Consider the following 15,837-nt stretch of genomic DNA (forward strand, 5'->3'; position numbering starts at 1 on the left):
AACCAGCGTACACAGAGTTGACAGAAAGGGTAGGTTGTCTATTTTCCAGATGCCGCAACTTGAACAGCTTGTTTCCCAAAGGTTCTTGGTTTGAATTCCTGTAAGTCTGAGTATGTTGAGGCAGCAGAGCACATGGCGATCAAGTGATCGGCTTTAGGCAGTCAGGGAGGAAGATACAGCATAATAGAATGGTTGTTACTGGGACGGACTGCCTTGAGGGCAGGGGTTCCTCATGTTGGCCATAGTCCTGATGGAGATGGCAGGGCTCGGGGGTGGTGGAGGATAATCAGAGAAGGCAAGCTCCACTGAGCAGCAACAGTGTCTTTAAAGTCCACATGATATGATGGATGAGAAAAGCGAGTTCTGTTTTGCATAAGAGAGCTCACACTTCACCTTGATTTGTGAATTTGTTGTACATTATTTTTACATTCATTTTCTGCTCTCGTATTTTATCTCTGAAAATCACACTCTCTAAATACCAACATTTTTGTATCTTCTCCACACAGCTATGTTACTATTTTAGTTAGATAACATGAGTTCACTTAGCCATGTCTCTGGCGAATGTGCAGGCCTGTCAGATGATAAGACAACAGCAGTCATATGCTGTAACACAGAGGGAGTGTGGGGCCATCCACAGGAAACAGACCCGTGGTCCAGATCCTTGTTCATTGTGCTTCACCATTTTCTCTGCTTACTAATGCAGTTTAGTGAGAGAAAAGTTAGCTTGGTAGCATGATGGACAATTACACATAATGATGATAGTCTGCCTCTGCAATATGTCCATTTACGTACTACTGTGCTCTGTTTGACTTCATAACTATTCAGGACAAAGTCACTGGTGATATACTACTGCTACTATTAATACTCCTACTACTACTAATACTACTGCTATAATAACAATCATCACCATCATCATCACCAACACAACCATCAACATCATCATCATGATCATGAATAATTGAAGTTAACACATCAATTGATTTTGGTATTCATTAAAGCCCGCTCATATACAAATTGTGAAATGTGATGCAGGACTCAGTACATTAAATAAGAAATTCAATAAACAGGTGACATCATGCCATCCTTTCACATCAGTTAGACAAGGTAAAGACTGAATACTGTAAGATGTCCTGTACTTTGGGTCACATGAAAACTGGCAAAATAGCGTGGGAAAAAGATTTGCAGTCAAAGCATCATGTGACCTTATAAACCTTCAATACTGAAGAGGAGGGATTATTTTATCAGTCGGACTGCAGTCTTGTTGTTTTTCTCTGCCTCAGCTGCTGTGATGCTGATTATCCCAAACAGTTAATCAAGTTGCACTCTGCTTCTTTCATCAGTTTCTCATTAGACTACATTAAATCAAAAACATTGATGTTTATTCTGTATTTCCCCTTTTTCATTCCAAATTCAAATCATCTATTCATTTTGCACGAATGTGAACTGGATATTGTTGCTGTGATCATGTCTTATCATGGCTTCTCAGGCCAGAAGGCAGGCTTAAGATTCATAACAGAGGTTGGTGCAAAATCTTGTGACTCTAATTTGTTTCTTAAAGTTGACCTACGGTGGGCATTGCAACAGCATGAATAATACAACTGAGTCTATAGTAGTTTAAGTCATAAGATACTCAGTGTTCACCAGTTCCATAAAAACGGCTCCTGTGTGACTATCAGTTTTTTGTAATTGCTTTATGGTTTCTTCTCATGACGTTAAACTTTGCACTGTGTCTACACCATGTCAAATATGTACAGTTTCTCTGATGTTAATCCTGGGTGTCTGGTAACTCATTTCACTGCTCATTTTTCTCTTCTTCTGTTTCATTTCTATTTCAATCTCTTACGGTGTGCGGTGTATTATTCAAACATGGAATGTTAGTATGGATGCATAGTAGAAAAGAGGCTGTGAGATCAGTCATGGTACACAGACAAAAAAATAAATAATAAATGCTGCTGGGCTGGCATGCCAAAGACATGGCATCATTTGGGAGGACTGGTCTTTTATTATGAGGTTAACAGCATGTCTCTCTCCACAGACCAATATGGGACAGAACCAAGACAAAGTGGAAGGGGGGGAACAGGCCCTCAGTGAAGGATCGGAGGAGAGAGGGCCTTGCCCCGACTCTGGAGGTGCAGGCAGCGATACAGGTGGAGTCATGGAGGGAAGAAGCCCCGGTGAGGAGGCTGGTAACACTGGGGAAAGTTCAGGGAAACCAGACGCTCAGCGTTTGGATGAGAGCCCAGGCGAGGAGCCAACAACACCTTCTATTGAGAAACACATACGCTTGCGGGTGACTCCTTTCACTGCGAGGGAGGTGAGAGAGGGAGGGGCTGTAGGAAAGGGAGGAGAAGAGGAGGGAGGAGAAGAAGGAGGCAGGACTGCTCCGCTGGTTCCACAGGAGCCGGACAATAGCCAGAATCCAAAGAGTAGTGCAAGGATTGAGGAGAGAGCCAGAACATACAGGCAGTTCAATCAAATCAAGAGAGAGAAGAAGAGTGAGGAGGAGCTTCACACTTCCTCAAAGATCAGAATGGAGTATCAGGCCAAGGGGACAGCCCCACCTCAGGGGAGCCAAGACGAAAACTTCTCACCTGGAGTCTCAGATGGAAAGTACGGCCCCACTGTTGGAGCAACTGTTGGCATTATCTCAGTGGATGGAAACTCGATGATTTTGAAGACCAGCAAAGGTGGGGCTCATCCAGGAACTAACAATGACCTCACCCAGAGGGCAGGAAGTGAGTTATTGCCGTCTGTTCAACGAGATCAGAATGAGATCATGAATGTTGAAGTCGAGGATGAAGATATTAAGCGCTGTGCTGGAACAGTGGGCCACTTGAGTGAGATGAAGGAACCGCCTACAGCTCAACCCCAACCTCCTTTGAAAAACAGTCTGGAGAAAGAGTCTCTATTAGCCATGAGTGATACCTTTTACTGCAGTCCTCCAAAGGGGAGAGTAAAAAATAATACAGCAGGGGGGAGGCAGGCACGTGTTAAAGACAGCAAATACTCAGATGAGATGAAGCCAGTTTTTAATGACTTAGGTGACAAGAAGAACACCAAGAAGAACACCATCCAAACTGGATCTCCTCATGCTGTCCCAGACGATGACGAAGACACATCTTCGCATGAAACTAAAACAAATACAAACCAAAAGAAACCATCACATTCGGCATCAAATCCCGTTTTGCCCACTGAGCCCAGCTCTATTTTGGAGAAGCTCCTGAGAAGAAATAGAAATGAGGCAACCCCGGCTCTGTCAGAAATGAAAGAGGTTGACACAGAAAACAAGGATGCCATGGATGTTCCTGTGGAAATGAACACCAAGAGAATCCCTGATTCACAAGGCGAGGAGACAGACGATGTAGCAACAGCCGATGATACTCCAAAGGTCGATCAGTCAGATATAAATATACCTCCTTCACTGTGTGCCACCAAGGGGATTATGCCATCCTCCTCTGATTTGACAGAGAACCTGACTGAGGCAAACATTGCCACAAAAGGTCTCTACAATAAAAAGCTTGCAGTGAAACAGACTGGGAATACTGACAGTGTGGCCTCAGGTAGTGAGATGCCACTCACAAAGTCATATTCAGACAATGTTGATTGTCAAAGTTCAGAGCAGGACATCAGCTCAACAGATGAAGTGGATATAATGCTAAATGCAGCCCCTTCTAAAAACCTCTCACTAGAGAACTTACAATCAGCTGCTCCAGATAAAAGAAGGTCCTGTGAAGTGAGTGGTGTGATCACAGGGGAACCTGCATCTTCCTCCGTGTCTGAGGTCATCACCGATGCCAAGTCTCCACCCCAAAAACATGATGACCGAATTGCAGAGTCCCGCCATTTACTTATTGATGAGAAGACTGTAAGCCCTCCACTACAAGCAAACAATGGGACCAAGAGCAAAACTGCACCAAGATTATACGCCTCTGAGACCTCAAATGCCGAGACATTCAAAGACCCCACTAAGGACGACTACATTCCTGCACTAGCTGTGGATGCTGGCTCAGCCGGGACAGAAGAAAGCCACCAGGACATGGCCAGCGTAAAACAGGATGAGAAGCAGCAGTCTCAACATGTGACTCTTAACACAGAAAATACGATAACGGGCCAGCCTGATAAAACGTCTGGCAAGGACAGCGATGACAGCGTTACAGTGAGAGACAAATCCCAGAGCGTTCCCAAATCCAGGCCCGTCTCAGAACTCATAAAGGAGACCATTCAGCTGCACGAAAAGCTGAAGCAGCAGGATCGGCCGAAGCCGCCTGAAGTGAAGCCTGACGGGGCCTCGGAGCAGGGCCAGTCTGTGAAGGTGGCACAGATGAAGGCGGCTTTCGACTCAGCTCAGAAATCCCCAGATAAGGCACTGGAGAGGAAGCCATCTGTGAGAAAAGGTAAGGGCACTAAAATAAAGCCTACTCCACTATATAGTATCAAATGAGTAGAAACTCTGAGCAATGCTGGATGCACTGAGGATATTTGGGTAGCAGGTAAATGAATCAGTGAGTCATTTGTCACTGAAATGTAATAAACCAATGAAGTCTGCTTTTCTGGTCAATGGTTCCTGAGAATTTGGGTTAAGAGATTTACCACAATCACTTGCATCAACCCTCAGCTACAAGACTGAAGGCGGGTCAGGGAAAAATGGATTGGATGATGGAATACAGCTGTTTTCTACCATGAGAAGTCGTTGCTGCTTGGATTTGTGAAATAACGCCATCTTGTGGTGCACTAATAAATCTGTGGTACATTTTGTTCTCAAGCAGAACTGCAATTATTTTTTAAATATTATAAAATGAAAACTGGTACCTGACAGTAGCCTGTATTAAGGCGAAGTACCACCGTTTCACTGCCGATCCTCAACTATATTTTCATCTATTTTAGATGCAAAGCTGCCTGCACATACATTTCAAATGGATGAAGTATTTGCAATTGACATCACGCAGCTGCCATTCAACCAGCACATGCACTTGCATTTATTTCCATGAGGATCTTATGTGCATCCCCCCTTCCCACTATCGCTCTAATGAAAAATACGTTTTAAAATATTACTGCTCCTCTCGGCTCATTTAATTTTACCTCAGAGCTGTAAGATGAGATGTGCAATAGGCCTAGTTATATCAGTAGGCTACGACAAAGAACTACAGCAATCATGCAGCAAAATTCTGAATGATTCAAGTATAGGAATGTTACAGGAATATTGTAGTAATACTACAATAGTGTAAAATAGAAATGCCATAAAGCGAGCACTATTGAGCACCACAGATGCACTGTAGGCCTCTGTCCCTATCTGAATATTATATATTTTGTCGGTTAACTGGCAGCCTGGAGGCGTGAGGTTTGCTCCCTTATTTTATCCCAGTGCTTCTTCTGATTGGTTACCGCGGCTGCCCGTTAGCCGTCGCTGTTCCACACCCGCCTCGCCAAGCCATAAGAGAGGCGGGACTTAGGGAGGGCGTAGCTACCCATGTAGCTACCGCACAGTGACAGTGGGGAAAAGAGCACACAAACGAGTTTCAGCAGCGGCTTCGGCAAGGGAGGAATCAATTGGGATACACATTGGGCTGTGTGCTATCATTCGGCTTTCGGGAATAGTTTTGTTTTCCTCTTGGAAGGTAGGTTATGGCTCAGTCGTTTGCTTAGCAGCTGCTGGGAGTTTTCTCTCGTTTTGGTGTTATTTCTCCTTGCTTATCTAACGTTACACACGGTGGCCATCCAGACAGGAAAGTGCATGCGCTAGCTAAATGAATCGGGATGGTCCATAGAATTTGAATTGGCTTTTCAGCTAGCGTTAGCCTGCTACGACAGTTATCCGGTAATGCAAAAAAATCATCTTTCTAACCTTGTAACCGAAGAGGTGAGTGTTTTCAGTCAAGATTTTGCCTTTTGTCTTCTGGTGTTAGGTGGGATTCGTTGACATCTTCGTCGCTAAATTAAATGCCCCGTTGTATTGTGCTGTATGGGGTGGGGTAGCTCGTTAGTGCGGAAGGAAAACTTAAATCCGAAACGATAGATCCACATAGGCGGAGATACAGGGGGTGCAGGCAGCCCAACCGCGCCCAGGCCCCTGGCTTTTGGGAGCAGCGTTAATGTGGGTTCCTCTAACGGTGAATATTGGACCCCAAACATAGAAATATTGCTGAATTAGCTCAGTCAGTGAACAAGACACTTTAATGTTTATCAATATGGTTTTTAATCCAGATCCAAGATCCTGCGGTGTGATTTTAATCCAGATGCCAGTGCCAAATTTGGCCCACTAACACACCGGTATTGAAAATATATGGAGTAGGCTCGTGGTGGGGGTTGCATAGAAATGCAACCCACCGTGACCCAGCTGCATAGATTGCTGTGTGTGTCAGTCAGCCATCATCGTCCAACCTCTGCTTGTTTGGCTGTAACACGTGGAGAATTGTTGGTTTGAAATTATGCGTAGGCCTGTTCGGTGTAGCCATAATATACAGTACAAGCGAGCATAATAGTTAATGAGGGAAGACACAGCTGTGTATGCTCCTGCACCTGAGCTCATACCTGCTCATATGGAGCCCAGAAGTATTATGTTGAAACCAAGACTGTTTTGGTCACAGCCTGTTTTGAGCCTATTTTAGATGAAAGGACAGACGTGTGCTCACCCTGCAAAACAACAATTAAGTTGAATTACATCAGACTTAAGTTGTGTTGCATTCAATGTAACTTGTATTGAACAACACTTTGTCTTAGTTCAATTATTAGTCTGAATAACTTAAATGTGTGCGTTTTTTTTAATTTTTTTTATTTACCTCACTAAAATTATTTTTGTCTATAGTGACTGTCACCTGGGCTGTTCTGTCAAATAAACACATTCAATCCTAGTGTTATACTTTGCATTAGCCTCTACATGAAAATCCCTACTTGACTCTGCATTGGAGCAGTGGCTTGGGTGAAACTCAAAAACTCAACAGCATTCTGGGAAAGCTATATTTTTGAAAAATGATTGGATAAAATGAAGTGTATAAAGAGATCCATAAAGACTTGATGGCGCTTCACTGGGCAACCATAAATAATCTCTGCAGTCAAGCCATAGTGGCTGGGTGCTGACCCACATAGTCCTCTCTGTGACCCTTATGTCATTACGCCACCTCTGGCTGATGTGTTCACTTACGACAATAGGGCAGTTTGAGTTGTAATGACCATGGTTAGTGTGCCAAAAGGGCAGCCTGATTTGCATATTTGGCCCTTCTCTAGATCTAGGTTACTCAGCTCCCTTGTGTAATCAGCTTTGGAGTGCTGGGAGTTCCCTCGCTGAGTCTCGCTGTGGGATGCAGAGCAGGTGAAGGCTGACTGACAGACCCAAGGGTTTTATGTCAACAGTCCTACAGCTGTGTTTGGGCTTGTTGGCCATTCCAGACGCATCAGACTCTGCTGGTTGTTGGTGCTGCAGTACACTGTCTTAAGAAGTGCGTAGCCTGCCTTCCTATGGCTGGGCTGGGAGAGGAAGTGGGTCAGGAAGCAGAGGGAAATTAAGCATGAGACGTGGAGAAGTGTTGGTTCTTAACCACTGCGGCAAGGCATGCTGATGTGAAGTGTGGTGAACTCTGGTGTGCCGTAAGATTTAGAAGAAATGTTGTTAAGAAAAATTAAGATTTATGTCCATTGTCCAAAATATCCATCTCATCAATGTTGATGCAGCTCTGGCTAAGTCCAGCAGCTCCTTGTGTTTGCTGGCCCTCTTGTACAATTGCACAAGACATTGTGACATTTTCCAACCATTTGGTTTGCCTTGACATTGTGTTGTTTTACAGCACTATAGCATGCCTGAGCACCAACATGGTTTATAAGTACTCTTAGGCCTGCGCTATGCTTTGTAGACTAATGTACTGTATGTTAGAGAGTAGGTTCGGGTATGAGATCTCTCCAGTTAGTGTTCATATCAATCTGATAGTAAGCATCCTGGGGAAATCAACTGAATATTCAGCCAGCATTTTGAACACAGCATCTCTGTTGGTTTCCAAGATTGCATACCTCTGTTAACATGTCTGACATTCCTCAGTTTGTGTCAGGTCCTGTCTGTGCAAGATGTTATCAAAGTCCACATCTTCAAGAGGAACTTCCGCCAAAATCTTTCAAAATGAAATAGAACTTGAAAATTTCATTGCATTTTGCTTTTTATATTTCGAGTTTAATGTGCTACAAAATTAGTTTTCCCCAGACAGGTTTAACAATAGTATTTGCTAAGGACAGGTAGGAAGAAAATATCTCATTAATCGAGCGTCTGCTCAACATAGTAGTGTGTTTTTTGTTTCGACCAGCCTGGCAGGTGAGCAGGATCACAAAGATTAAGATGGATAATCGCACTTGGGACTCCTAATGGTTCACACAGTCATGGTATGATGAAACACACACACAGCCTTACTACACAGGAATATATTAATGAGTGTTATTATCAATAGGCCTAAATCGCAACAACAAAAGGGACAATAGGATTATTGCTCAAAAATGATTGCGAAAATTACCAAGCCCTCTTGATTTGATGAGCCGCGAGCACTTTTTGATAAATATGGTATCCATTTTCGCTGGTAACCTCTATGTCTGTAAAATGAGCCTTTTTATATCTAGATATAGAATAACCTAGACCTATATGCGGAATTGATCTGTTTTTGTCATATCTAACTTATAGGCTTTTTGGAAGTGCTTTTGCTTGGCAAGCAGGAATCTGGATGGGGAAGGATGCCTCAATCACAGATGAAGTTCAAATGCCCTTTTCTCTTTTTTTTTTTTTTTTTTTTTTGCTGAATCTGCTCTCAGAGCTTTGTAATGCTTCGTAACTCAGAACTTCCAGCAGATGCACAGACTAATATTATTTCTTCCATTCGTTTTTCCCACCCACAGTTGACAACATCTGGTGAAATGGAGCAGTGGCTGGTGCATTGCTCACTGGGGGAGGGGAAAGTAGCAGAAAGGGAAAAGGATGGGACAGGCTTGCTCTCATATTTTGGAGTTGTCACTGTTGACTGTTTAATTTGAACCACCATTTCTGAAGATGATCCAGTTTAGGTCTATAGGATACCCAACTAGTTTATTAGTAAGGCTATGTTTTTATCATTAGTGGGTTTTTTTTGTGACAAGTTCTGTTGTCCTCATTTGGTATTGAACCTGAAATTTTATCAGATATTTGCTAGTGAAAACCTAGGCAGGCGCTAGGCAGAGTTGTAGCTTGTATGGTTGTATATAGTAAATACTATACCCCCCCCCCCCCCCCCCCCCCCCCACCACCACACACACACACACACACACACACACACACACACACTAATAAAAAGCTTTTCCTGGTTTACGTAGTTTTATGGGATTTTCAAGTGGTCTCTCTCAAATCTTGACTGTAAGCAGGATAAGTACCAGCTTAGGTGAAGGCCTCCCTTTTGAGAGACGTTTGACATCACTGTTTTAAGGTCATGTTTTGATTTTTTTTAACCTTTTTATTTAACCAGGTAGTTCCCATTGAGATTAAAAATCTCTTTAGAGAGAGAGGGATGAAGGGAGGTGTTTATCTGTTGTGCCTGTTTTGGAATCAGGAAGTTAGTAGCGCCTCATTTGACTCGTGAGGCTGTTATCATTTTAGTTGTAAATGTCTGATAAACCACATGCTTTGGATAGACGTAGTTGTAGATGGCCTTTACGTAGTCAGTCTAATCGGATCCGTTCTGGTGGATGGTTCTGTCCATACGTTAGCTTAGCACTAAGATGATCTGTGAGCTCCATTACTCCTGTGTGTGTGTGTGTGTGTGTGTAAAGCTCATGTCCTCCACAAAGTGTAAAAGAGTACAGCAACATTGCCTGAAGCACTGGTGCATAATGTGTTGTGTTCTCGTAGTATTTTACAATGAGCAGAGCACAGACCACATGGTCACTTGGGGGTGGAGAGGGGTGAAAAAACAGCACCTTATCTCATTGTTGCAAAAAGCGCTGGAATGTAGCTGGAATCTGATTACAATGGTGGTCCGTGGCCTTGGTTACAGGAAGGGGATTTAGGTGGCGTCTCATGCGTTCTTGGTGACAAAAGGCAAAAGGCTGCCAGTGTATGGAGAGCATTGAGGCGACAGAGCCATGGGGCGATATGGGTAGCAGACTGTGGGAAAAGACAGGCTGTTTCCATAAGTGGCACAGACATACTGTGTACTTTGTTACAATATGCAACTTTTTTGATGTTAAAACACTAAGAAGTAAGTAGGATATTTAAATGTTATCAGTCTGTGTCTGTGACCTTGTTTATACATGCCTACATCCCCCTAGTTTGACTGAAATTGGCTTTTCAATGATGTTCAGGGTGTTTTTGGGGCACATACCATTTGCTGTGGGTGTGTGCTGTGTAGGCGTGGCCAGCAGTGAGCTGGGTTGTTTGCTATCAAGGTGAGGCTAGCAGTCACAGCTCAGGGAAGCAATGGCGGAAAAAGGTAAGAAACAAAGGAACAGGGAAGTTAAACATGTGGCAGACAAGTCCCGTATTGCTCTATTATTGTTGTAGCTTTAAGATAATATAAAGTGTTATAATACATGAAACGAGCATATGCCACAATCTGTATTAAAAACCTTGACTGTTAAGGGATATGGAGTCTACTACATAGAAAGCACAACATTGGATTTATTTCTATTTGGAAAATCTCTCTAAAGTTAACTGCCTTGTTTCTCACATTACCTAGCACTGTGCAACATTTCATGGGTTTGGTTGACTTCATTTCTGGTTGTGAGGGTCACAGCTTCTGCCAGCTCATTCAGGCTGCGAGTGGACTGGTACTGTAGATTTTGTTTGCTGTTGTGAGGAAGCAGGCCTATTATCTGTCAACTGTAAATCGCCACACATACCCTCAGGACAAATACCTCTGAAATATTAACTTCAGAAATGTTTAATAGTAATAATAAATGTATTATTTATTTATTATTAAGTTATTGTGCTATTTAAAATGCAATGTGATGCTAATTTTTTTTAGGTTTATTGTCATGGCTCTTTGTTTTACCCCTTATGCTTGACTAATACCAGATTGACTACCTGTTTTTTAAAGTGTCTAAGTAGCCTACCTACCAGAGGAAAGGTAATGGAGAGACTGCATCTACATATACAGTAGTTACCTAAAATAACTTTTTGTTGTGGAGAAAGAATCTTTTGGCTTCATCATAATTCTGTTACTTTCTGCTACCCCTCCCTGTCCCACATAGCTCATCCTGATTTGTGGCTGGGATTTTAATGTTATGCCACATCTCACTCACCAAGTAAACACAGGGCATCGGGGGCAGTTAGCTCCCCAGCAACAAGCTGTATAGATGGTGAGAAGATAGAGGTTGTCTATTTAATTGGGATTGACATTGTTCACTCTGGTTTCAATCGAGCTGCAGCCCGTCCTCCAGGATAAGCCGCTGTCATCGGGTTCCACAGGGACGTAATAGGAGTTTTTAATCCAGGTTAGGCTGGTTATCTGCTGTTGTGATCTCATTGTCCGAGTGTTGTAGCTAGGCAGTTTAGCGGATCTCCCCCTTGTCCAGAACCGAGCCGTCAGACTGATCAGTAAGCCGCTCTTCAGATCACTGTATGTAGAGCTGTTTCTTCAATACCATGAGTTTTACTGTCAGGGTGCGGCAATAGTGTTACTGTGTCTCAGCCCTGTCATTGACAAACCGGTTGTAGTACAAATGGCCATTGACAGAATGGGGTGGCCCAAGTTGTAATTGGAATGCGTTAACATAACCGTGCATGGCAGGGATAGGCAACATAAATGTCTCTTGTCACCAAGAAGGGGCCGTAATCATATATGTTTTATGCACTGCTCTAAAACCCATATATGAGATCATATTTTTTTTCAGATGGTGGCCATCTCATTTTAGACTTGTCAATTTATTACTGTATGGACAGTACGACATAGGCTATGTACGACATGCCATTCTTTAAAATGGTTAAAGAAACGACCTTAAGACCTTTAAAAAAAAATTGCATACTTTTCAGTTACTTAATATAAAAAGTGAAACAAAAAAAAATGTAAATTGTCTTTTATAGGCTTCAAGACCCCAAAACACGTCAATATCATATGTTGCTTTGAAGAGAAAGTCCGTAGTTGGAATGTTTTGTCTGTGATATTTTAGACGTCATTGTAAGCCCAGAAGAAATACTATTTAGGAAGAAAAAAGGAGATTTACTGGATGATGATCATCTCCAAGTGCCCCAGTGACCTTAGTGTTCAGTCACTAAGATGTATCTTGGATCAAGTGAGAGAAAATATGTTTTTCCTTCCAGTAATAACAAATGCCCAATACATATTGGGTATTTGTACAACCCGTGGGATATGTTAAGTCAGTTTAAGCACTGGTGAGTACGACTGCAGAGGTTAGAAATACTCTTGAGGGCCACATTTAGATGGTATCTGTGACTGATCTGGCCTGCAGGCCCCAGTTACTCATCACTGGTGTATGGTGTTGAGACGGCATCTCAGCTGCAATGGAATAAAAGAAGGCATTCTGGCACACTGGCCAAATATGAGCCTTCACTCCGTTTTTTTTTTTTTTTAAACTTGTTTCCTCTCTGTTCCGTAGATGTTTTGTAGTCTTATGTCAGAGCAAAACAATTTCCCGTTGGTTTAATGGAAGGCAGCAGTCTGCACTATTCTGACGGTGAGGTAGAGTTGAGAGTTGAACCCTGCAAGGCGTGACCCCCAGTGAGCTCTAAGGCAACAATGAATGGCCTGAATTCTTCCCTTATCACTTCTCATTTTGTGCCGTTCCTTACCATTTGCGGTGTAGGATTGTCTAATATATATGGCTCCACTGACACATGGCAGGGCTGCAATAATCTAGCTGCCTCAGAGAGACGTGTGATACAAGGATATCTGATATCGGGACAGAGCAGCACAACATGACCTCTGTTAGTTTGGTTTGCAGTGTTAATGTGCAGTCAGACTAATCATTGAAAGAGACGAGTATAGCAGTGAATTTGCCATCAGACCCACATTTCCCCTACAGAACTGTCAGATGTCTGTGTGGAGGGAGCTGTGGAATGTGGAGAAGGATGCTAAAACCCATGTCACACTGGCCCCATTTCCTGTTAGTCATTTCCTCGGGCTCTGGGGTCCCCTTTCTGTCTCTCCACATCAGGGTCACCTCTTGCTGAGTTGGGAAGGTACAGACGCCTCTATTGGCTCCTTTCATCTGATTTGACCCGCAGGTCCTTGAGGCCTTTTTGCTTGAATTAGGGCTGGATCAGTGAGCCATATGACCCAGGAGAGTGTCACTGGGCACCACAGCATTCCCGCAGGATGTGTCTGCCTCTCTAACGTATGTCTGCTGCTGCCAGACTGGTGGCAGCGCTTTCCTGCCTCAACACAGCCACTGCTGACCTTGTTACATGCAAATGTCAGCCATGGTCAGTACGATGTTGATGTTAGGGATGGGTCATATAAACTGAATATTCGTTCAAGGGGATCAACGTTGACTTCTAATTTGGCCGTTGCAGCTGTTCAAATGTGTTGTTTTAGGAAGTCTTTTTCCCATTTTCAGATTGCTAAATAAGCTTTTTGGTTTTCAGCAGTATTTGTTTAACTTTGTTAAATGGACTGTGTTCTACTGGATGAAGAAGTAAATCACTGTAATTGTTTATAGATGTTTTACCCTTTTACAGAATTAATGCCTTTACCATCAGTTCCTGGGGTTTCTGTGGCAACTACAGTAGTCTGACTTTGTAGTTGGCCGCTGGGATGAGGCCTTCGCTAGTTTTGGGCAGAATGCTCCTTCCCTTCCGCTTCCTGTGTGCTGCTCTTTTCATCCCCATCTGTTGTTACAACTAAAACTTAGCCACTTTAGCAAGCTAGCCAAAGCCAGTCAGGGTTGCGTTAGCACGTCATTTAATCCTGACAGCAGCATGCTCCAGTGACATGGACTTAATCAACACACCAGTCGTCTCCACTTCAATCTTGCCTCTGCGATATTGGGTGGTGATTTGTCTATTTTCACAACATTTGCCTGTCATGTACACATTCCAACACCAAAACAGTTTCCCCCAACACTATTTTGAATGGTTACGGCACCTTGGCTGAAGCGCCGCCCCCGAGTATGAGAGTAGGAGAATCATAGTTTAGGAAGAAGGCGTTTGGAACATAACGTTTTTTTCCAATCCAAGTATGGTATGTACACAGCCTTGTGCTCATTGTAAGTCATTCTGGATACGAGCCTTGGCTAAACTGCCTGTAATGTAAACATTTATTTATTAAATCATTAAAAACACAGTTAGGCCTACATGTTTGGCAATTTGTATTGCATTGTAGATTTCAGAACAGATATAAAGTGTGGAACCACATGGTACCATATAGACCAACATTACATAACTCAGTGACAGTGACAAACTTTACACTTTTATTTTGAAGGCAGAATCACCTCACTTCTAGTATTATTAACTATCTTTGGCCGGCTTGACGGAGCTGCACCACAGCTTGACACCTTAGCTTAACACAGCCGTCACTTCACTGAGATCAAAGAATCTCCACTGCAGATATTTTCCTCCCACCGGAAAAATGTTTTATTGTGCCAAAGCACATGTTCACCTTATATCCAGGTGTTGAGTAATTTTACACATTTCTGACAACTACATTGTCAAGTTACTGTATAGCAGACACCGTTACAAATATACAAGCAGTTTAGAGCTGTGGTCTTCAGTTCTGGTCCTTAGGACCCAGAGCCCTGCAAGTTTTCATACTAGCCAATGCTATAGCCATAGCTGATGTCTAAGGTGATTGAGTCTCCAGTTCAAGTCCTCAGTGCGCAAGTCCAAGTATGAGTCATTAATATTCAAGTCCAAGTATGAGCATTTAATATTGAAGTAGTCCAAGTATGAGTCATAAATATTCAAGTCTGAGTCATGACTCTGATCGGACTTTAGTCTGAGTCCAGGACTCCTGTACTACAACACTTGAGTACAACACTGGTCAGATGTGCAACTACAAGGCTCTTAAGATCAGTATGGTGATCAAATTATGGCGAATTGCCCATATTAACATTAAAAATGTAGCCAGCTTGAAAGGAAACAGCAATCGACTATGTGGCTGGCAGCTGCAATGTAACAGTTTAAATAGCCTACACCTTATATTGATGTCACATTGGTGGCTGTTGATGAGTGGCTTACGGAAATGTACTGCTACTGCATTTTTGCCTGCTTGGCTCCCCTTGCCATGTGTATCTATGGGAATGGCTGTTGAATGTGCAGCAGTGAACAGGAAATGGTGTGATATCTTCCTAAAAAGGATTGTCAGGCTACACCAAGCAACAAGACTCACTCTCCAAGTCCCAATGTTGCACAACCAGCAGCAGCCCCACCCAATCTGCTATCACTTGTGTACACTAAAACAGTTGTAAAAGCCCAACCCTCTCTATAAAGGTTTCATATACAATGCATGTAACCTAGTTTAACCAAAATGGCTTGGGTAAGCGTACATTTAGTACATTATTTCACTAACCAAATGAATGTGTCAGGATTATCTAACATGCATGATTCCCCTAATCACTAATTTGACTTTATATTTTTACTGTGAAATAAACATATGGAATGGTCATAAAATTGTTATGTTTGACATGTATATGGTACCCAATGCAGCCTGTAAGCCTGTGTGTGTTTCCAGTAGGTCCATTTTCAGATTGATTCATCAAAAAATCACAAATTGTTAAAACCTTCCAATCTGCGTTGTTCTTGGCTTTCGTTGTCTGTCAGTTTGTCTGAACATGTATCCTATAGCCTGCGGCTGGCATATGAAGTAAGCCTGGGCCCCACCTATTTATTGTGCTGTCAGCACAGATTAACCCCATTTTACAACAAATTATCATTGCAATGTAGTC

At 42.8% G+C, this 15,837-nt stretch overlaps 1 protein-coding gene across 2 annotated transcripts in view; it reads left to right on the forward strand.

The window, feature by feature from the left end:
- Nucleotides 1-5,489: 5,489 nt before the first annotated feature.
- The window catches only part of LOC139911999 (coronin-1C-A), a 39,276-nt gene continuing 28,928 nt past the window's right edge, over nucleotides 5,490-15,837 (forward strand). Inside the window, exon 1 of one of the 2 annotated variants that reach the window (XM_071899654.2) lies at nucleotides 5,490-5,615. Coding sequence is in view for 1 of the 2 variants with exons in the window: in XM_071899653.2 (XP_071755754.1) it covers nucleotides 10,415-10,427 (13 nt within the window). In the remaining variant the exon portion in view is untranslated. Of the gene's footprint in view, nucleotides 5,616-10,377; nucleotides 10,428-15,837 lie in introns of those variants that run through there. The other variant, XM_071899653.2, reaches the window with a different exon arrangement.

Source organism: Centroberyx gerrardi, chromosome 8, assembly GCF_048128805.1.
Source record: "Centroberyx gerrardi isolate f3 chromosome 8, fCenGer3.hap1.cur.20231027, whole genome shotgun sequence".
Classification (NCBI taxonomy): Eukaryota; Metazoa; Chordata; class Actinopteri; order Beryciformes; family Berycidae; genus Centroberyx; species Centroberyx gerrardi.